Source organism: Acipenser ruthenus, chromosome 5, assembly GCF_902713425.1.
Source record: "Acipenser ruthenus chromosome 5, fAciRut3.2 maternal haplotype, whole genome shotgun sequence".
In the NCBI taxonomy this organism is placed as follows: Eukaryota; Metazoa; Chordata; class Actinopteri; order Acipenseriformes; family Acipenseridae; genus Acipenser; species Acipenser ruthenus.
The window spans coordinates 24,712,212-24,735,954 of NC_081193.1; the positions used below are offsets into that span (position 1 = coordinate 24,712,212).

General features: G+C 39.1%; 1 protein-coding gene across 1 annotated transcript in view; it reads left to right on the forward strand.

The window, feature by feature from the left end:
• LOC117403231 (calpain-2 catalytic subunit-like) overlaps nt 1-23,443 on the forward strand; it is a 24,148-nt gene extending 705 nt beyond the window's left edge. Inside the window, exons 2-21 of the mRNA XM_034005220.3 lie at nt 1,005-1,074; nt 7,353-7,471; nt 7,802-7,935; nt 8,994-9,162; nt 10,589-10,672; nt 10,950-11,035; nt 11,434-11,508; nt 11,828-11,988; nt 12,928-13,097; nt 13,574-13,585; nt 14,965-15,176; nt 15,553-15,589; nt 15,717-15,782; nt 16,178-16,235; nt 16,914-16,978; nt 17,415-17,483; nt 17,590-17,668; nt 21,298-21,414; nt 21,759-21,817; nt 22,450-23,443. Coding sequence (XP_033861111.2) covers nt 1,005-1,074; nt 7,353-7,471; nt 7,802-7,935; nt 8,994-9,162; nt 10,589-10,672; nt 10,950-11,035; nt 11,434-11,508; nt 11,828-11,988; nt 12,928-13,097; nt 13,574-13,585; nt 14,965-15,176; nt 15,553-15,589; nt 15,717-15,782; nt 16,178-16,235; nt 16,914-16,978; nt 17,415-17,483; nt 17,590-17,668; nt 21,298-21,414; nt 21,759-21,817; nt 22,450-22,473 — 1,866 coding nt within the window. The 3' untranslated portion in view covers nt 22,474-23,443. The remainder of the gene's footprint in view (nt 1-1,004; nt 1,075-7,352; nt 7,472-7,801; nt 7,936-8,993; nt 9,163-10,588; nt 10,673-10,949; nt 11,036-11,433; nt 11,509-11,827; nt 11,989-12,927; nt 13,098-13,573; nt 13,586-14,964; nt 15,177-15,552; nt 15,590-15,716; nt 15,783-16,177; nt 16,236-16,913; nt 16,979-17,414; nt 17,484-17,589; nt 17,669-21,297; nt 21,415-21,758; nt 21,818-22,449) is intronic.
• Nucleotides 23,444-23,743: the final 300 nt, after the last annotated feature.

Here is a 23,743-nt window from a genome sequence, read left to right on the forward strand (position 1 = left end):
TAGCATAACTGATGGTGCATTTAGCTAAGTGCTTTCACGCAGTGCACAACTTTATCGATTTATTGAGTGTATGTGACCTGGTTTAATATTTCCCGTTAGTGGCCATTACTGGTTTTCATTCTACGACTAAACCGTGATGCATTTAAATATTTCATGCTGTCAATGCGTTCGTACAAATAACTAGGCTTTTAAAAAAAATCTAATTTATTATTTAATTTCAATTGTGTATTAATGATTCTATGAATAGAGAATCGTATGTAAAACAGGGTAGGAAGTATGAGTATTTGACTTGGAAATTAAAAAGTAAAATAGACCTAGAAACAGTTAGCAAACGCACCACACCCACAAACTCGTTTTTTCCAAGATACTTTCCAAACTTTTCCTGGATTCTAAGTGCGTTGCTTTTTTTCTTATTTTGAATAGTTCTTTGCACTGATTTAGTCATGCTGAAGAAAGACAGCTATTGTATGCAGGACACCTTGGATGTTCAGGGCAATAAACGGCAGATTGACAGGCATGCCCCCACATACTGTACATGGTGGGTAGGCAGGCTCTGTGAAAGTGACATTTCAGAACATTTGCATTGGGCAAGATCAAACCTATATGGGACTGTTTTATTATGCACTCTATCATATTGCAATCAATTGCAAGAGACCTCGCCCTAGCAAGGATGAACTTTAGAAGTATGATAGACTCCCAGACGACCCACACTGATGCAATGACACCTTAACCATAATAGAGGGATATATTGATAAGCAGCATTGCCTATGCTGTCCTTCAGTAAACTACTACAAACATGTGTCTTCAAAGCAGCATGTTCAGTTTATTTTAGGATGGACCAAAAGATGGATATGTAGATCAGCCATGTTTTACAGCCACCAATTGTGCACACTGCATGCTATACAGCACTGAAGAGTAGGTTCTTCTTCAGATTCAGATACTCCCAATAGCAGATCTATACAGTATGCGTACAACCGTAAGCACCCAAGTCTTTTGTTTTGCAGGAGTTGTGTTCCAGTCCACAGTTTATTGTGGGGGGTGCCACCAGGACTGATATCTGCCAAGGGGCGCTGGGTAAGTTTAAGTTTCACCAGGCAGATTTAGGGTGTCATATACACGAAGGGCTTGGAGAACAAATAGAAATACATGTGCTCTATAATCTATAAAAGTTACATCTCCCTGCTGAAAGTTTCAATCACAAAAAGGCAAGACAGCAGGTCTGACAGATCGAGAGCTGATTGTCGTTGCTCGGTTGGCAGGGGCTTCTTTGTCTATGACTGCACACTTTTCAGATGCTTCCCACTAGTTTTAGTGGGGAAACCAAGGCTGAAAAAGTAAAAGAGATTGGTTTTTAAGTTAAATAGAATGAATGTTTCATGAAGCAGGTTTTCTGAATAACAGCCTTGTTTGTTAACCCTGTTTACATGAGTCTACAACCTTGAGGATGACTTAACCAGACCACAAAGACTCCAGTGTGAAGACTGCCCATTTTAAAAGCCAAAAGTACCTTGGATACACATATAGACATCAAGCGTTGATAACCTGATAGAAAATGCTAATTTGCATATTATTTTCATTTAGTTTCATATTTCCACTATTGTTTTACTATGCTTTATTACTGTATGTTTGTCAGTGTTCTTACCATGGTACATGACCTTACACTTTTACAGTTTAAGGGTCACAGTAGGTTTGGGAGTTGCTAATGGCCCTGTTTCTTGTTATATGAAGGGGACAAACCTTCATTTCAAAATGTTTTAACTCAATTTTCTGCCAGTACAGACAGAAACCCTTTAGGCTGTAAAGTACAGGTACATGAACATCTGACATCCTTGAAGGAATACAACTCACTTCATCTCGGAGTGCAGCAGCAGTGGTCTGCTCTAGAAGTCTGATGGGTAACACACTGGCTCCACGGCGTCACTGCTTCAATCATTGTCTCTGTCTCAGTAATTAAAAGGAGGCTCCCTTGATCCTGGAGTCTTTATTTCTTTGTGTATCCTGAGTTTGAACAGCTTGTAGATTACATTCATAACATTCTACTAAATGTCAGCAGTATCCAATGAGTCCCGTTGGCCTTCTTGGATGACAAAGTGTCAAGCAGGTTTCAAAGGTGTGATGAAGCTTCAGTCCCTGCAGCTAAAACTACCTTTGGGAAATGTACCATGGGCCATAAATACAATGGTAACATAGAGTAAACAGACACCAAAGATTTGAATCTCAGGACAATCATTTACAATGAGTGTGATATTTGTAGCAATTTAAATTCAGTCGTAAATATGATAGTATAATAAATTGCCAGAGTTCGGGCCCAGTGATTGTTGCATTCATTGTGCAATCATTTCCTTAGTGGCTGAATCGCATTGCTATTTCCCAAGTCATGCGTTTATTCAGCTGTATTCAGCCCATTTACTTCAACTTTGTCCTACAGGATTTGTCAATACAATAACTTCTACCCATTCCTTTCCATTCTGAGTGACCAGTCAAAAAGGTGCAGTTAAAGGTACCAAAATGCAGCTATTTTATTAACTCTCGCAGTCTGGCCCAGTAATCAATCTTACTGCAATATTAGGTTATAAAAGATATATCCAAGCTAAGTAAAGTACCATGTGATTTTTTTAGAATCAGGAAGTACTCATAACAATCAGGCAACTAGGGTTCCACAGGCACAGATAATGCCAGGTGGATTCTTACACAGAGAAAATTGTTGAAAATTGAAAATGGTCAGGGAAAGGTGATAATTAAAATGACATTTGAAGCTACCCTTTAAATTAACTCACAACTTTCATGTATTGTAAACACATCATAGGGTATTACTACATGTAGTTTTGTTTGGATTGATGTTTAATGGTTGTAAGCATTTTTTTTTAAGTTACGAAGGAAAATCCATCTTTCCAAATACAAGTAAATCTTTGTTCCCAAAAATAACAACAACATAATATCTCTGGTCCACTCTTTATACTATTTTATGAAATATTCATATTATATGTTAGAGTTTCAAAAGTTGAAGTGTGGGATGTCATGATCATTTGGTGTTTGCATCAATTTAATGTAAAATTCTGCATGAATTCAGTTGGAAATCACATGCGACTGCAGATCATACTGGTGCAAAATTGCATTTGACCAGTCAACTCTTATTATAAAAAGGAGCTACTATATTTCTTTAGTGTATTTCTTGGCACATTTCTCATTGCAGAAAAAGGAAATATCCCTCGGAATGCAGGTCTGAGTCACAAGGATTCATTCTTTCCAGGGCTGGCACGCATATGTGGGAAAGGAGTCAAGAGGAAGAGTATTAATAACTGCCATCAGATGGATATCAGACATTGAACTGGTTATATTCTTCAGCTTTCCGAAGAACCAGTGTAAATGAACAGCCCTGGAAATCTACCAGCCCTGCCTTCTTTGTTTGCTTTAGTTAAACTGCCCCCCGGTTCCTGCCCCAAGAGCAGCCCAGAGTGTCAGCTGTGTTAAAATAGAAGCTTCTTGTTTTGAACAGTGAAGGGAAATTATGAAACATTGCATATGATGACACACTGGGCATACACAAAGTGTAAGGAGTGACTCAGCCAGTTAGCACCGTCGTTCAACGAACAAACACGTGCCAGCATGAGTTTTGTAAGAACTGAAAAGGGGGTCCCAGAATAAATCAAATCAAAACCAAATCAAGTGCATGTTTAATCCCACACTTCCGCTTTTGAAATTCTAACATATAATATTAATTTATCATCAAATATTATAAAGTGTGGACCAGAAGTAGTTGTTATTTTTGGGTACCAAATTAAAAAAAAAAATTAAATCAGTTTTTCACCTCCCTGACCATTTTAATAATGTTTACAATAATTGGAGTGGTTCTGAGTTCTATTGATTCAATACTGAACTCTAACTAATTTTCTCTGTTTAAAAGTCCACCTGGCATTATATCTTTCTGTAGAACCCTAGTTGCCTAATCCTTATGAGTACTTCCTGATTCCAAAGAAATCGCATTCTGCTTTGCTTAGCTTGGATATATCTTTTATAATCTCACACTGTAGTACTGTATATAATCTTGATGGCATTCATGCACAGCAAAGCTTTTTCCAAAAAGAGGTGCCGAGTATAACACACTTTAATGTTAAATAGCAGTTAACAGCAATAACATATAAACCATGTATACTTTGCCCGATAAGGCTCTTAGAGACGAGGTTAGCTCAATGAATACCAGTTAACCTCCAGGTGGTGTCAGGCATCGCTGGTACATTTACTAGCACATGTACAGACGTGCTCAAATTTGTTGGTACCCTTACAGCTCATTGAAATAATGCTTCATTCCTCCTGAAAAGTGATGAAATTAAAAGCTATTTTATCATGTATACTTGCATGTCTTTGGTATGTCATAGAATAAAGCAAAGAAGCTGTGAAAAGAGATGAATTATTGCTTATTCTACAAAGATATTCTAAAATGGCCTGGACACATTTGTTGGTACCCCTTAGAAAAGATAATAAATAATTGGATTATAGTGATATTTCAAAGTAATTAGTTTCTTTAATTAGTATCACAAATGTCTCCAATCTTGTAATCAGTCATTCAGCCTATTTAAATGGAGAAAAGTAGTCACTGTGCTGTTTGGTATCATTGTGTGCACCACGCTGAACATGGACCAGAGAAAGCAAAGGAGAGAGTTGTCTGAGGAGATCAGAAAGAAAATAATAGACAAGCATGGTAAAGATAAAGGCTACAAGACCATCTCCAAGCAGCTTGATGTTCCTGTGACAACAGTTGCAAATATTATTAACCCTTTGCGGTCCATTTATTAATTGCGCGTCAGGCACGCCAGGTCTAATTAATTTTCACACGCGCAGTTAATTTTAGATGCGCTGTTTAAAAGTATTTTTTTCCACAGTCAAACGGGTTTAAATGGCCCTGCACATCAACAAAGCACTCACTAGGCATCTCCAGCCCTGCCCCACCCTTTCGTTTGCTATAGCGTTCACCTATGTAAGAAATAAATAATAATAATAATAATAGTCGTACATACCGATCGATCATCTCCGGATCACTCGTTTTATCACCAAACTCCTCAATAATGCGATCAAAGTCATTATTTTATTACTATAACATCTCAAAAAAGCTCTGCAAATGTCTGTGTTTTCTGTGCGCTGATTCAGTCAGCCAACTTGTTTACTTCAGACCGTCCCCGTTATCTGATACCTGATACCATGTATGACTAATCATGAGATACGCCTCTTTTTTTTTTTTTTTTTTCGACTTGTCTCGGCTCCTGTCGCTCCCACTCGGCAATTGAATGGTTTTCTCGGCTTTTTCCGGCGAAAAAACGACTAGACACCTGTTTATTGTGTTGCTATAATGATGTCGGACCCAGTCTGACAAAGGACCTGTGAGGAATGATTGCAGTGTCGGACCCAGTCCGACAATGGACCGCAAAGGGTTAAGAAGTTTAAGGTCCATTGAACTGTAGCCAACCTCCCTGGGCGCAGCCGCAAGAGAAAAATCGACCCCAGATTGAACAGAAGGATAGTGCGAATGGTAGAAAAAGAACCAAGGATAACTGCCAAAGAGATACAAGCTGAACTCCAAGGTGAAGGTACGTCAGTTTCTGATTGCACCATCCGTCGCTTTATGAGCGAAAGTGGGCTCCATGGAAGAAGACCCAGGAGGACTCCACTTTTGAAAGAAAAACATAAAAAAGCCAGACTGGAATTTGCTAAAATGCATGTTGACAAGCCACAATCCTTCTGGGAGAATGTCCTTTGGACAGATGAGTCAAAACTGGAGCTTTTTGGCAAGTCACATCAGCTCTATGTTCACAGACGAAAAAATGAAGCTTTCAAAGAAAAGAACACCATACCTACAGTGAAACATGGAGGAGGCTCGGTTATGTTTAGGGGCTGCTTTGCTGCGCCTGGCACAGGGTGCCTTGAATCTGTGCAGGGCACAATGAAATCTCAAGACTATCAAGGCATTCTGGAGCGAAACGTACTGCCCAGTGTCAGAAAGCTCTGTCTCAGTCGCAGGTCATGGGTCCTCCAACAGGATAATGACCCAAAACACACAGCTAAAAGCACCCAAGAATGGATAAGAACAAAACATTGGACTATTCTGAGTGGCCTTCTATGAGTCCTGATCTGAATCCTATCGAACATCTATGGAAAGAGCTGAAACTTGCAGTCTGGAGAAGGCACCCATCAAACCTGAGACAGCTGGAGCAGTTTGCTCAGGAAGAGTGGGCCAAACTACCTGTTAACAGGTGCAGAAGTCTCATTGAGAGCTGCAGAAAACGTTTGTGACAAAGACGGCCGGAGTGGGTGGCGTCAGACCAGAAGCAGGAAATAAACAGACAGAGAGGTGTGGTTTGATGGAGCTGAGCGAATGGTTTCGCTCAGCATTTAATAAACAGCACAGAAAATAAAAGGTTTTAAACACAAAACAGGACCCGGCACTTGCGCCAAAATAAATAGACAAACAAAACGTACTAAACACTTAACAAACGGTGCACGGAGAGACAAACAAACACGGCGAGTACAAACACTTCTAGATTATTATTTTACTTCACTTTACGTTCTCCTTCTCTCTCACCCGTTCTCCACTCTCGAACACCCAACCCTGACTGAATGAAACATCTATATATACTGTTGTGCTGGGATTCAATTACTAATTAATTATTCACTTGAATCCCAGCACGTGAATTAATTCTGTGCAACCCCGTGCTCACATATTACTTTTAACCAGCACGTGAAGTGATTTGTGCCCTCCTCGTGCCTAAATACAAATCTACACTTTTTAAATACACGTGAAACACAGACCCGTTTATATCCCGTGTACCAATGACTATACACCAACATTAACACACGCACGCAACATACAACACATAATATGCACACAGGGGCGGGGCACATTGCCACACGTTTGATTGCAGTGATTGCCTCTAAAGGTTGTGCAACAAAATATTAGGTTAGCGGTCCCATCATTTTTGTCCATACCATTTTCAGTTGTTTTCTTATTTACAATATTATGTTGAATAAAAAATCAAAAGCAAAGTCTGATTTCTATTAAATATGGAATAAACAATGGTGGATGCCAATTACTTTAGTCAGTTTCAAGTTATTTCAGAGAAAATTGTGCATTCTTCGTTTTTTGTGGAGGGGTTCCAACAAATTTGAGCACGTCTGTATATTCATATCATGGTGTATAACATGAAACTCATATTCAACTTGTATTGAAAATCATAAAAGTCCATGCACTAAGAAAAACAAGGTATTTCATTTGTTGAATTATAGATATTTTGTGTTGTGCTGAGCCTCAGAGCCATACAGATTTGCAATTGTTTAAAGTGTTTCTTGTTCTTTTCAATCAGGGGACTGCTGGCTCCTGGCTGCCATCGCCTCATTGACCCTCAACGAGGATGTTTTGTCCCGAGTCGTTCCCAGCGGACAAAGCTTTCAAGAGAACTATGCTGGAATCTTTCACTTCCAGGTCAGGAGGCTACCATAAAATCTTATTGAGCTCAACAGAAGAAAAAAATGAAGCAAAGAAAAAGCAGATTTCTTTAATATCAGTTTGCTGAGAAGAATATAGGGTAGTTTCCATTCATTAGACATCTTTGGAGAGGAAAAAAAAAGTTTGGTCCATAATATAACAATGCTTTTTTTTTTTTTTTAAGACCAGACTCAAAGCTTAAACGTGACATCATAAAAACACCATAGTTCATCTCTCTCAACTTAAAAAAATCTCTCTTTGTAAAATGGTACTCTCTTTTTAATATGGACAACCTACTCTAATAGTGCCTCTGTTTTCCCATTGCAGTTCTGGCAGTATGGAGAGTGGGTTGACGTGGTGGTTGATGACAGGCTGCCCACGAGGGACGGAGAGCTGCTGTTTGTCCACTCAGCCGAGGGGTCAGAATTCTGGAGCGCCCTGCTGGAGAAGGCCTATGCCAAGTAAGGAGATCCCTCCCCTTTTACCAGTTTATTTTGTTAAGTACTCTAATATGATGGCGTGGTATTTATTTATAGCAGGGCCCAAATACCGTAGTAAAGAAATCGCTATTCGAGTAACATATTTGTATTGAACTGATTCAGTTTTCTAGAGGGTAACTCGCTCGTGCTTAACTTGCTTACAGCGAATCAGAATCTTACAACAGGTAACACTTTACTGTACCAATCGCTAGCCCACCACACCCATTCACACACACAGGATGCAATTGATAAGAGCATTAGTTGCACTTTACAGACTAAATAAATATGTAGCAGGTTATAAACTGTTGTAACAATACATTAGCATCTCCTTTCTGCACTTGGTGGTTGCTAGTGTCATAGCACTACAGTTAATTCACCCTGGCCTTTGCCCTTGGTTCAAAATAGGGTTCTCTATTGTTGTGTGGTCACTTCCAAGCAAATCTGCTGTGGGGTTTAACATTATACTGCACGTTGGCTTTGGAATGCACAACCCAGCGCTATAAACACCACATAACGATGGAACTCTTGGGTTCGCAGATACTGATGTTTTTATTTGGTGAACTGTTATTTGGTGCCAGCAGAATATTAATTTAAATAACATTTAGCTTGATAGTGGACCTAATGTCAGAATGGAGATACAGAATGGAGATATGTGAATGCACGGTAATAATCCTGTCTGCATCTACAATCCTGTAAAAATGCTGATAAATATAATTACTAAGCTCAAAATGGTATAATTGGTAGGTTTCTATTGCCGCCAGACGGATTTGTGGGTAATATAAAGCGTCAACCAAAACGGATATTAACCCTTTCAGTCCTGAATATTTTTTTGTCGAACTGAAGAATAAACTCCTTTATTGAGTATACATAAGAACAGGAGAAATACAAATGTGTAACATACAGTATGTTTATACACTACCTCCGACTGGGACCTAGGAGTCCAGTGAGGTTCCAACGAGGTCTCGTTTATTTCCGAAGTCCCCTGCTCGGGAGAGTCTTTTTGTTAGATTTCATTTCACTAACCCTGTCCCGTTGTTCAGGCTGAACTGCTCCTACGAGGCTCTCTCGGGTGGGAGCACCACTGAAGGGTTTGAGGATTTCACTGGAGGCATTGCAGAGGTTCACGAGCTCAAGGACCCTCACCCCCAGCTCTTCAAGATCATTCAAAAAGCTCTGAGGAGAGGGTCTCTCCTGGGCTGCTCCATAGATGTAAGTATTTAACCTGTACTACTCTGTCATTGACTCTGTCATTTTTAATTATTATTATTTATTTCTTAGCAGACACCCTTATCCAGGGCTACTTACAATTGTTACAAGATATCACATTATTTTTACATAAAATTACATTTATTTTTTTTTTTAAATAAAAAATTTAGTTGTTGCCAATTATTTTTATTATTTTCTCCCAATTTAGAATGGTCAATTATTTTTAGGCTCAGCTCACCGCTACCACCCCTGCGCTGACTCGGGAGGGCGAAGACGAACACACACTGTCCCCCGAAGCGTGTGCAGTCAGCCGACTACTTTTTTTCACACTATGGACTCACCATGCAGCCACCCAAGAGCTACAGCGTCGGAGGACAACGCAGCTCTCGGGCAGCTTACAGGCAAGCCCACAGGCGCCCGGCCAGACTACAGGGGTCGCTGGTGCGCAGTGAGCCGAGGACACCCTGGCTGACCTAACCCTCCCTCCCCCCGGGCGGCGCTCGGCCATTTGAGCGCCGCCCCCGGAAGCTTGCGACGTCCAGACTATGGGGCGCATTCCTGCACTCCACGCGGAGCGCCTTTACTGGATGCGCCACTCGGTAGCCCTCAATTACATTATTTTTTACACATTATTTTTACATACAATTACCCATTTATACAGTTGGGTTTTTACTGGAGCAATCTAGGTAAAGTACCTTGCTCAAGAGTACAGCAGCAGTGTCCCCCTCCTGGGATTGAACCCACGACCCTCCGGTCAAGAGTCTAGAGACCTAACCACCACTCCACACTGCTACACCAATGTGTATATGGTGCCACCTGCTGTTTAAATATTGCAACTGTAATACTATTTTTAATCATTTAAGGTACAATTATGTTAACTTCTTGTTTTTGCAATGAGGTGCACAAAACAGGGTTTCGAATTTACTGTTGGATCTGGTCATCCAAATTGTCAGTTTCCTCGTGATACTTCAGTCACTCTCAGATGTATTTTAAGAAGAAACCGTTTGAACAGCTGCTCAATTCCTTCTATAAGGGTTCAAGAAAGTTTAATTTGTAACTGTACTATGTCTCACATAGCATAGATTACTTATTGAAACTGGAGGTAAAGAAAGGTTGTCTTACCAGTGATCATAAAAGCTAAATTAATAATAAAAAAACTTTGTGTTGTCTTTTTTTTGTGTGTTTTTTTTAAATTATTTCAAATCCAAATTCTCCAAATAAACATTTTTTTTCAAAGGTAAAGGACCACCTTGGGTTTTTAATATTTTTTTTTTCACTGACCACTACCAAACATTTATGTGATTATACCACAAACTAACCCACTATCGGTACATTAGATATTGAGTCAAATATTTAGTTTTGTCATTGTCATTCAAAAGGCAGCATGTTGTTTCAAGATTAAGATTTTGTTTTGACTTTGCTGTGTTAGATCACAAGTGCAGCAGAAACAGAAGCCGTGACATCACAGAAGCTGGTGAAGGGGCATGCCTACTCAGTCACTGGAGCTGACGAGGTGAGTTTGATATTAAACTGGAAGATAGCCTTAAGGAGCCAAGCCAATTAACTGTGTAGCTGGAGAAAAAAAAGGGGGTTCTGGGAAATTAAGTGGTAAGGCAGGAAATCAGGAGTCAAAACAATACTGAGGATATCAGCTAGCATTATCACATAGGAAAGATAAGCTGTAGATTAATCCATTTTTTATAACATTACATTGTCCCCTTATCTTTCTGTATTTCATTTACAGTACTGTACTTACAGGGTTTTGTGCTCTCTGTGTTTTACTTGGATAGGTGAAATATCGAGGTCGACAGGAAAAGCTGATCAGGGTCCGAAACCCATGGGGTCAGGTAGAGTGGACTGGACCCTGGAGCGACAAGTAAGTCGCTGTCATCTGATATTACTGCAGGACTTACATGCAACAGAACAACACCCCCCAATGTACAGGCGTATTATAAGCCAAATAGAAAACATTATACGATTCAAATATTGCACAGATATTAAAACTGTGGCACATTGTGTGTGTAACTGATCAGTCCAGGAATTGTGCATGGTGCAGCATGGTGGGTGTTGAAGTGAATACAGCCCTTCGATCAGGTCTGTGTTTACAGCCTGTGGATACAGACCTTTTGTGTAAAATATACAGATCTATATGGAAGTCATGATAGAATGATTGTACTTGATAATGCCTTTTTAAAACAGAGATTCCCCTACTGGTCAGACAATAGGAACTCTACATTCAGTCTAGTCTCACAACTCGCATGTTGTCTTTTTCAGTTCTCAACAGTGGAGCTCCACCAGCGAAGACGACAGGGCGAGACTGAGCAACAGATCGGAAGACGGAGAATTTTGGTAAAAACAGGTTATTGGTGTAGCAATTATACAATTGTGAGACTATTTTATCAGTCAATCGTACATTGTAGTTCCTGTTTCGGTAGTCATTCATAGTTTAAAACTTTATGCTAGAGTTCTAGACTAATGTGTGGTAAAATTATAGTACCCACTTCAGGGTCTGAATGGAGTTAATTGGTTCAATTAAACAATTCAGAACAGGGTTGGAACAGAGACCCGGAGTGGAAGGGCCAGCTTTGGACACCCTTGCTTTAGAACAATTAAATCTGGTGCACTGAACTGTATAAAGTAATGACATGTCCAACGGTGTTGTTTCCAGGATGTCCTTCTCCGATTTCCTGAGACACTACTCCCGTGTGGAGATCTGTAACCTGACCCCTGATGCCCTGACCAGTGACGAGTACAATAAGTGGGATTTGTCCAAGTATGAGGGGAGCTGGAGGAGCGGCTCCACTGCTGGCGGCTGCAGGAACTACCCAGGTAGGGGCGGAGTCATCCAGCCTGCGCTATCAGCGCCCTCAACACGTCTCACAGTGTAACAGTCTAGGGCAGTCCTTAAAGTAATTGTAGCTAATTTGAAAACATTGATATCTGGTACTGCTTTAAGTCAAAGGAAGCTCTGAGTTTCTACGCCTTCTCCTTGGGTCATCTGTTTGCACTTGTACTCCCTGGGTCATTTCAACTGAAAGCATGTCAGTCAATCGGGGAAACAGTTGACTGGTTACTGACTGGAAAGAAGGGGTGGGGACAATACCATTCTCCAAGTTAAAGGAAGTATAAAACAGTCAAAAAAGCATGGTATCTAAACAGAGTTTTCTTTAACCTAGTGTAGTATGAGATGCCATATTTTAAAATGAAAATACATGTGTGTTTCTTTCAAAACTGCACAATTGAGACCTGTAAAATGAATACATGTGCATAGCAGAGACATTTTATGGAACTAGTTTGTCAGCTACAATTACTTTAAAGAAAAGCACCAGGGTAGGGCAATCAGAGCAATCGGCCAAAGCTGACAGGGGTGTAGATCTGTGGGTGAAAAAACGTTCTGTGGTGAAAAAGTCACGTTTGTTAATGTTTAGTGTGCACGTCTGCACAGCTGTTGCCCCGTTGATAAAATCAAGCACATTGCATAAGGAAAAAAAAAAGTACCCGAAGCACAATTTTCTTAGAAATCACCAGATGCTTATTATTGGCAAAATTAATTCCCTTTGTTTGTTCCGAATTAAACTGCATCTACATGGAGCTTGTTTGTCAAATATATTTATAATCATAATGAATGTATAAAGATATATTGTTTTATTATTAAGTCAGAGAATAATTGTACATCTATATTTTTAAATTATCCTACAGTATCTATAATGCTTACTGTTGAAGTTGATTGCATGCCCTGGCTCTCTCTCTCTCGCTCTGTCTCTCCAGCCACATTCTGGACAAACCCCCAGTTTGTGCTCAAGCTGGAGGAGGTGGACGATGACCCCGATGATGGGGAGGATGGCTGCACCTTCCTGGTGGGTCTGATACAGAAGAACCGCAGGAGGCAGAGGAAGATGGGAGAGGACATGCACACCATCGGCTTCGCCATCTACGAGGTACGCACTAACAGAACAGATTAAATATTAACTGGATTATCTTGTTAAGCCTGTTCTCCCAGATGAATGCAGTGAGCTGAAAGTCACATTTCTAAAAGGCAGTTTGTCTGGTACACATGTCACATGTGGGCAGGCCAGCTCCAGTTTGTGTAGGTGTATAGGCCTTGGTTTCACTTCCCATTAGTAAGTTGTGTTGAAAATGCTCCTTCGTTAAACATTCCAGTCTGAGAGACATGTAATATACAAAATATATATGCTATCTTACAGTTAAGGGAACATATGAATCTAGTGTAATTGTAGCATAGTTTTTTAACCTTACTAAATTCTTGCCATCTCATTACAGCACAATGGAAAATAGGGCAATTGCAGCATACAAATTAACCACCTACAAAGCTGTGATATTTCTGTTACTTGTATCTTATTGCTCACCTTTGTAAATGCTGTCAAATAAAATGTTTATTTTCTTGTTTTTTCAGGTTCCTGAAGAGGTATGCAAGACCAATAAGAAAAAAAAACAACGTCAGTATTGTTTTGTTTTGATTCGGTTGGTTTGTACAAGGATGAGTTTCAACTAGTTTGCACAACATCCTAATCCATGTTTGTGCTTAAAACCAAAAGCAATATATTATGAATAGAGAACACTAAAATTATTTTTTTATACATACGTTGAACTAACTTGCTTACATCTGATGGAGCTATTTAACCAAACTTGATGCAGGATGGTTTCAAACAGGATTGTTTTTTGGTGGTGGGGGGGGGGGGGGGGGGGCAGGGGGTGCAGCACAAAGAGAACTATCTCTGAAATTACCATGACACCTGACAAAGTAAATGGGTTTTTTCGACTGTAACACTACTTCATTGGTAATTCCAGCTCAAGCAATATGTAGCATTTTACAAGAAAGTTTCTGGGGTACCCAAGTGGCTCACCTGGTAAAAGCATGGCCGCGTGGTGTACTGGATGACTTATAGTCAGGGGAGCACAGGTTTGCGTCCTGGCATGGCAAAGTTGGCACTCTTTGCTGGGAATTTTTGAGGGAGCGTTGCATTGGCTCTGGTGCTCCCGCGTGTTAAGGCCTATTCACATTAGACGTGACATGACAAGCAAATGTGTAATACGACACACCGCTGCGGGACAAAAAAATAAAACATGTAGTTTTGATGCAAACCATTCACACTGCCTGTGATGTGACAGGCGACTCTGAAGCGATGCAAAAAAAAATAGGATTGGTGTCTATTTTTGAGAGCGCTTGTCACCACTGGTGTGAAAGGTGGCGTCGCAGCAAAAGTATCATTTTATCGCAGAAAAAATTGCATCGCATCTGGTGCCCAGCGAGATCAGGCGGACACCTGCAGGGCTGGCCTTTGTTCTCCAGAGGTCACTAGTTTGCTGACATCCGCTCTCGAGTTAGGAAACTGGCTTGGTCGTGGTACTGGCGGACGTCCACTGAACCTTCAGTTCTCCTGAGCTATGTGGGAAAAGTGCTGCTGTGAGGGGAAAAAATGGGGTGGAAATTGGGGGTAAAATAAATATAAAATTTAAATTAAAAAAAACTTTCATATTTCTGTAGGTTTATTGTAAGAGAACTCCTGCACTACGGGATGCTCAGAACCCAATAGCTCTTATTGAAAACTCATCTACTGTATATATATTTTTGAAGCCTTTTACTTCAAAGAGTAAATGACTGCATTTTTTCAAAAGGCAAGAAAACAAAAAAGAATGAGAAATAAACAAGCTCACGTAAAAGGGGTCTAAATTAAATAATCTTTAGCTTTGTAACATTAACAATTGTATTTCTCCTTTTGTCATTTACTTGGACTAAAAGGCTTTGTCTCTTATAGTTGTCGTTATATGTTACACACTATTTAGTATGCGGGGAAAAGGAACGTGCACCTGAGCAAAAACTTCTTCCTGAAGAATCAGTCCAAGGCGCGCTCGCAGAGCTTCATCAACCTGCGGGAGGTGTGCAGCCGTTTCAAGCTGCCTCCCGGGGAGTACCTCGTGGTGCCCTCCACCTTCGAGCCACACAAAAACGGAGACTTCTGCCTGCGCGTCTTCGCAGAGAAACAGGCTGACACGCAGTAAGTACCGCGGCCCTGAGAAACGTAGGGCAGTCACAGTTTGATAAAACCTGGGTCCTTTAACCTGTCATCACTTAACCAGCAATTTGGGAAATTACAGAACAGTTGAATGTGCCGATGCAAGGCATGGTGTCCTTGTTTATATCTGAGGTTTTAAATCAGATTTAATGTCAGTGGGGACATTTATAGACACCTTGTCAAAACTCATCTGTCATCCATTGGTATGTTTATTTTAAAACCACTGAAGAGATCCAGTTCTCCCCCTGTATAGCTCATTAACCCGTTCCACACTATGTATGTAGGGCCAGTATTATGAACTTGATTTCTGAGAGCTGATTTAAATTTCAAAGTTAATTTTAGTATTTGTTTCTTTGAGGGAGCTGGATGATGAAATTGAAGCAAAACTGAACGAGGTAAAAGCATCTGATATTAATCAAATATATACTGGAAATGTTGTATAAAGAGCATTAAATACATTAAAATTAAATGTTATTTTAATAAAATGTTTCCAGATAACACTTTTTGTTTCTTTGTTTCCAGGTTGAAATTACTGAAAATGACATTGATGCCAAGTTCAGGAATCTGTTCACCCAGCTAGCAGGACAAGTTAGTAACCACCTAAAGATACTGTTTATATTGAGTTTTATTCTAGGGGCAAGGCAACTGCTCCCCTTTGCTAGTTTCTCACTGGTTTAACCCACCTTCATGAATAAAATTCTTGCCTTTCCCAAACTGCTCTGAAGTTCATTCCCTAAATCCCCTTCCTAGGAATTGGATTTAAACATAATTATATGTGTCATAAAAATCTACTGATTGATGGGGAACACTGTACCACACTACTGTCAGTCCTACACATCTCACTAGATACACATTGATCCATGCGTAGTTTGTGTGTGAGAGAATTTCATACAAGATGACAAGCTTCTCTGCATGATTGTGCTAGATCCTGTTATTTTATGAAATGAAAAGCCTTATAACTTCTTTGTGTTTATGTATTGCAGGACAGTGAAATTTCAGCATTTGAACTGCGTCACATACTGAACAAAGTAGTAGCAAAGCGTAAGTTTTATTCTAGGTTTATAGAGACAGAGTTACTGTGTAACTTGTTAATCCCCTACTAGGAATGTACAGTATATACAGTACTTGCTATCGTACGCACGCATGTATGTCACACTGGAGTGGAGTGGATATTCATTTGTTCTCCTAAACCCTAAAGGTTGGTGTTGTCCTTGCTGTACAAGACTAAAATATTTTAAATATTTTAACTGTAAAAAAGTACTCTTATTAGTTTAAAGAATGTAATAACCTAATTACATTATTATATATAGGGCTTGACGTTTTCAGGTTTTATTTTTGATCACATGACGTGACAAATTGCGTTAATTGCTCATTGCTGATCCTAATTGCATTTCATTTTTGCAGTCGCCTAGTTTATCGCTTGTACGTTGAGTTGTCCTGATATTTTCAGCATACAATACCCAGTACAGAGTGAACACTGATAGCAGATCCATAATTTAAAATCTCCTTGATTTGTAGCAAAGAAAAAAAAAAATTAAACCCAGTCTTTAATTAGCAGTTTTCTCTTTATTAGGATGCAGAGAGACTGTTTAACAACTAATTAACATTTAAAGGGAGGTAGAAATTAGGAAAATAAAAACCGAAAAGTTCAAGCCCTAATTATATATGATGCTGTTATCCATCCATCCTAAATATCCATTGTTGTTCTTTTTCCTTCAGGTTCTGAAATTAAGACAGATGGATTCAGCCTGGAAACCTGTCGCAACATGGTCAACCTTTTGGATGTATCCTTTCATTTAAAATTGAATTTACAAGTATAGACGTATTGAAAGTAAATTGGAATGGTCGTGTATCCCCTCAGAACAATAAGAGACTAACAATGCATACAGCCTTCATCCTCATGGTGGCAGTTTGGAGGCAGCATAGGCAAGTGTTTACAAACCTGCCTTTGTTCACCTTTACAAACGCAGTTGTTAGCTCATGAGTCTCGCATGCAATGGGCACACTTCCATTGGCCTCCATTGTGACTTAATTTGTGCATTCTTCAGCAATCAATTCGTCCTTAAGATATTCCATGAGGCAGGACCAAAACTGCTTTAAAAACTTAGTTTGAACCCCCTCCTTAATTAGATTACACCTTCTAGTGTACATTTTAAGCATAAGGCCTTCCACCATTTCACAAGCCACTGGGTTCTATTCATTCCTTAACTTTCTTCTTAGAAAGATGGAACTGGGAAGTTGGGCATGGTGGAGTTCAAGATACTGTGGACCAAAATTGAGGGATATCTGGTACGTGTGACTCTACTGCTAAGCCTTTGCTTCTTATCAACGTATCATAATGTCAACCATGCCAATAGTTGTGTCTGTCGTTCCTAAAAAACATATTTTTTTACAGAACATCTACCGGAATAAAGACGCTGATCGCTCTGGTACTATGAGCTCACATGAGGTGCGTGTGGCCATCCAAGAAGCAGGTACTGTACAGTGTGGGACTGGATTGTATAGTGCCCAGGCACAGTTTGCTAAGTGTCTACATGCCTTTAGGTCTGGTGTGTGTGAGTCCTGGCTTATAAAACTTTAGCATGGCATTTTTGCATGGTATTGTCTGGTTTTACCATGCTTTTTCCATGGTTATACTATGCATTTACCATAGTTTACCTTGGTTTTTCATATTTGTTAATATGCTTTACTACTCATTGCTGTTCTTTACAATGCTTACCTATGCTTTACCATATTTTCACTGTGCTTTATTACACTTTGCTATGCTTTAACTATGGGAAACTTTGATAAGGGTCTATTTGAAGTGTAATTTACCTTCTAATGAGTAACAGAGACACTGTATTGATAAATATTGTATGAAGAGGTTGTAAATCTTTTAAAGTTAAAAGATTTACAACAGTATTGACAGCTTTTTATAATTAACACTACAGAGGGATTTTTTTTTTTTTTTTACCGGACATCATTTTGGGATTTATCCTGCATTTATTCAAATCCAAAATGACTTTCAGATGACAAAAGTCACACATGTTTCACAGTGAACAGTCTCATTCTGGAGTTTCCAGCACATGTTCACCTCAGCTTCACCTGGCAGAATTATTTATTTATTTATTTTACATTTATACAGCACCTTTCATCACAGGCACCTAAAGGCGCTTTACAACATTTTACAATATAATACAAAGTTTAAAAGGCAAAGAATTCCTGTAAAACAGTTAAAAAGACAGTCTAAAACGATATATAGTCAGTGATAACAATTATGGGGGAAAAAAAGCCATTTTATAAAATGGGTTTTCAGTGTTGTTTTAAAAGTAGAAAGATTCCCTGTTTTTTTGACTGATGATGGTAGAGCATTCCATAAGGCCCTCCCTCCCGCACCATCTTTATTCACTCTCGGAACAACCAACAGCCCCACATCCTGCGATCTTGGAGTACGGCTTAGATTTCAAGGGGTCAGCCACTCAGTGCCAAATCCATTTAGGGCTTTATAAGGTAAAAGCAAAATCTTACAATCAATTAAAAAATGCACAGGGAACCAGTGCAAAGAAGCTAAGACAGGGGTAATATACTCATTTTTTTTTCTTTGGTTTTAGTTAGAATTCTGGCAGCAGTGTTTTTAACTAGCACCACACATTTAGAAATACCAGTAAACAGAGAATTACAATAATCTATTCTGGATGAAACAAAGGCATTAGCTTTTGAGAGTCTGTTCTGTATATTTGGTTCTCACAACCCACAAGCATAACCTCTGTTTTGTCTGAATTCAACATTAACAAATGTTGAGGCATCCAGCACTTTATATCAGCAAGGCATGCTGCTAATAGCGCCCCAGTAGAGGTGCTGCCTGGATTTATAGACAAGTACAGTTGTGTGTCATCAGCGTAACAGTGGAAGCTAACTCCATGTCTGTGAATAATGTCACCTAATGGTAACATATATAAAGAAAATAACAAGGGGCCTAAAATAGAACCTTGAGGAACACTGCAGATAACTTCAGTCAGACCTTATAAACAGATCATTTAGTACTCTAACAAGGGCTTTCTCAGTGCTATGTGCTGCTCGAAATCCAGACTGAAATTTCTCCTACATGCTGTTGGTAATAACAAAACGTTGTACTTGGTTTACAACAATCTGCTCAAGAACTTTTGCTAAAAGTGGCAGATTGGAAATTGGCCTAAAGTTATTGAGGTCTTTAGGGTCTAAGTTTGTTTTTAAGTAATGGCTTCATCACCGCTACCTTGAGTGCTAAAGGAACTATGCCAGAGGCAAGTGATTCATTTATAATTTATTGTATGGGTGTATTGAGAACACAAAGTACTTCTATTAATAATTTAGAAGGGATGGGATACAGAGAGCATGTTGTTGGTCTCATATGCAGAACTAGCTCGGTCAGGTCCGCTAAAGAAATCATTGAGAAAGACTCCATCATAGCCTTAACTGGTCTAGATTAATTAGTTAAGCAAGGTTTATCCATAATAGGATGAGTCTGTATGATTTTATTTCTAATATCTTTAATTTTATTTTGAAAACACATTAAAAAGTCATCACAGCTGTGGGGAGAGCGAGTGGTAAGGGTAGAAGTATTAGGGTCTGGTTTTACTAGTTTATCTATAGAAGCGAAAATAAATCTAGGATTGTTTTTATTCTTTCAATGAAATTTGAATAGTATGAAGATCTAGCACTGGCCAGAGACTTCCTATATTTCAACTAATGGCTTTTCCAAGCCAAATAATGAACATGCAGTCTAGAATCCTTCCATCTACGTTCCAATAATGAACATGCAGTCTAGAATCCTTCCATCTACATTCCAATAATGAACATGCAGTCTAGAATCCTTCCATCTACATTCCAATAATGAACATGCAGTCTAGAATCTTTCCATCTACATTCCAATAATGAACATGCAGTCTAGAATCCTTCCATCTACATTCCAATAATGAACATGCAGTCTAGAATCCTTCCATCTACATTCCAATAATGAACATGCAGTCTAGAATCCTTCCATCTACATTCCAATAATGAACATGCAGTCTAGAATCTTTCCATCTACATTCCAATAATGAACATGCAGTCTAGAATCTTTCCATCTACATTCCAATAATGAACATGCAGTCTAGAATCCTTCCATCTACATTCCAATAATGAACATGCAGTCTAGAATCCTTCCATCTACATTCCAATAATGAACATGCAGTCTAGAATCCTTCCATCTACATTCCAATAATGAACATGCAGTCTAGAATCTTTCCATCTACATTCCAATAATGAACATGCAGTCTAGAATCTTTCCATCTACATTCCAATAATGAACATGCAGTCTAGAATCCTTCCATCTACATTCCAATAATGAACATGCAGGCTAGAATCCTTCCATCTACATTCCAATAATGAACATGCAGTCTAGAATCTTTCCATCTATGTTCCAGTTTACAGCCCTCACATTTCAATTTTCGAGTGGTAACATTAAACCACGGCGAGCTTCTTTTAACAAACACTCTCCGAATTTTAACTGGTGCTACAAAATCAAAAATACTAGTCAAGGAGGTATTATAAACGTTCCCCAACTTATCCAATACTGACTCAGTAGATGGAGATGAGTTAAAAGCCTCACAAAACTGAACCGCAGTTGTTGAATTTACCACCTGAGTTTTAATTGGGCGTTCCAGGCTTTTAGTAAGTAGCTGATGGCAAAAAACAATGGCCAGATGATCAGAAATGGTAAGGTCAATGGAACAACTAAAACACGAGAAATGTTAAATCTAAAGTGTGGCCATAGTTATGAGTAGGACCTTTCACATGCTGGACATAATCTAAGGAATCCAGTAGCCTCAAAAATTCTGAACCTTTCCAATCCGATTCAATATCAGTATGTAAATTTAAAAAAGAGACAGTTATCATTGAGGAATAGTCCTGCATCCATGCCGAGCCATTTGTAAACTCTTCCTGCGTAATCAGTGCTATCTTGGAAGCCCATAATGGTGCTACACCCTACTGATGTACTTAACATTTTTTGTCCAACCACTGTAAATGTACAGCATATAAAAAACCAAGTTCAGTCAGTGTTCATGTGTACTAACAGTGAATATGTTTTTTTTTTTTTTTTTAGGGTTCACGTTAAACAACGTGTTGCTCCAGAGTGTTGTTGCGCGTTACTCCGAGGCCGACCTCACTATTGACTTTGACAACTTCGTTGGGTGTCTGGTTCGGCTGGAGACCATGTTTAGTAAGTCTACTATGTTGTTGATTGTTTTAATAACAACTATTTTTTTACGTAACAAAAAAATATATATTTGGTACACTGACCACAGAAGTACCTCTCTGTTCTTTACCAAGTGTTCATTGTGCTTTATTACACTTTGCTACGATTTCACTGTGGGAAACTTTTATAAGGGTTGTGGTAGCAGTAACAGAAATAATAGTTTAAAGAAGATCATTCAAGACAGACGGACACTATCAATATATAAGGGTTTACATTCTGAATGACCCTAACCCTAAAGCTTAATGTAAAGTGTCCATATAAAAAAAAAAAAGTCGTACACTGACCGCACCAGTTATATTTCTCTATAGGACTGTTTAAATCCCTGGACAAAGAGGAAAGTGGATCGGTGGAGTTCACACTATTGGCAGTAAGTTGTATAAGATATTTTGTTGTCCGTCCTTCGGATGAGATGTAAAACCGAAGTGCTACTGTAAGTGACTCTGCAGCAGCACTTGATGATGCATAGTTCACCCCCTAGTCTCTGTAAGTCACTTTGAATAAAAGCGTCTGCTAAATTACTAAATAATAATAATTTTAGGGTTGTAGCTCAACCCTCTTTCTAAAATGTTTTGAAAGTGCATCTGCCCCACCCCCCACTTCCCCCCAACTGTATCTCCTTTCATGGGGGTCTTGATGACCTCCGTTCAGGGCCATTCCTGCTGGACCAATGGGTGTGATCCTGGGCCAAACTGTAAACATTCTGTCAATATACATTAATCCATCACGCCTGACTCGATATTTGAATAATAAATTATCTTAAATGTATCAATTTATAGCTGTTGTTTTTCTGTATTTTAGAGATTGAGCCCCAAAAGGGATTAAGATTTTTCTGTTTGAGTTTGATTACTTATTGCTTCGGCACTGGGTGAGAACAAACTGCAACGTTCAAGCAGAAATAAAAGCCTTGAATCAGGAAGACCGACTTGTTAGTTGGATACAAGGCCCTGCTTCCTGTTAAAACGCTTGTAACTTTCTGTTTGTTTCTGGTTTGTTCCACAGTGGATGAATATCACAATGATGTGAGGCTGGTGAGAGATCTGCCAAATAGACCCAGCATGCACTGTCTCCAGGACTCGCTGGCTGAAACACAAACCAAAAAGCTGTTGCATGAATAATGTAGTTCATTCAAGCTGTGCCTTTACTAGACAGGGAGAGTGTCACTTTGATTTGCTTTTATTGTGCTCTGATATAAGATTTATACGTTTTATTTTAAGAATTTAAGGACTTTTCAGTTCTGCTAAAGCCATTCCAATATCTATGTATGAATTATAGTTTGTTGTTACTTTTATACCTGATGAATGATGCCTAACATTTCTGGAGGGCTGCTCAGTCTCTGTACCTCACTAGTACCATACATTTATTTACATGGACATGCAATGAAATAAATATATTGCAAACTGTAATTAACTGACTTGCAGGTGTATGGGCAGACTTTTTTTCAGAAAATGTATTAACCAAATGTTCATTTTTTTATTATAAAGTGAAATCCCACCTTGACTAAATTTGCTATTTGAAAATGCATGTTATTAATAGGGACCTTATAAAAGTTTACCATGGTATGTTGCATGATATTGTTGCAGTTTTCCTATGCTTTTCCTAGGGTTGTGCTATGCATTTACCACAGTTTACCCTGGTTTGCCATATTTTTTAAATATCCTCTACTATACCTCTCTGTTCTTTACCATGTGTTCATTATGCTTTATTACACTTTGCTATGATTTGACTGTGGTAAACTTTTATAAGGGTTGTGGTAGCAGTAACAGAAATAATAGTATAAAGAAGATGATTCAAGACAGATGGACACTATCGGTATATAAGGGTTTACATTTTGAAGGAAGACCCTAACCTTAACCCTAAAGCTTAATGTAAAGTGTCTATATAAAAACATCTTTCAAACTGTACCAAATTGCCACATGTTTCACTTTCATGTCTTCTGGTGCATGGTTACTTAGTGAGTGTTGATAAGTGTGGAAGTAAAACAAAACTGTGCTTACCTGTTTTGTGTCATGATTTCCATTACATGAGCGTAGATGTTAACACTTCATGCTGATTTGAACTTGGCTCTTGCAAAGATAAGCACCAACTAAGGCGTAGCTTCACAGTAAACTAATGTGATCCTTCTGCGTCTCCATCCATTTGTGTTTCCTTCCATCTGATGATGTAGATATCCTTCTGTCTGGTGTTGATGGCTGAAGTGTAATGCTGGCTCCTGGGATCATCTTAATTTGCCTCCCCAGCGCATCAGCACACACAACGGCTACGATGCTGGCTCCGGATATCAACCACAGTGCGG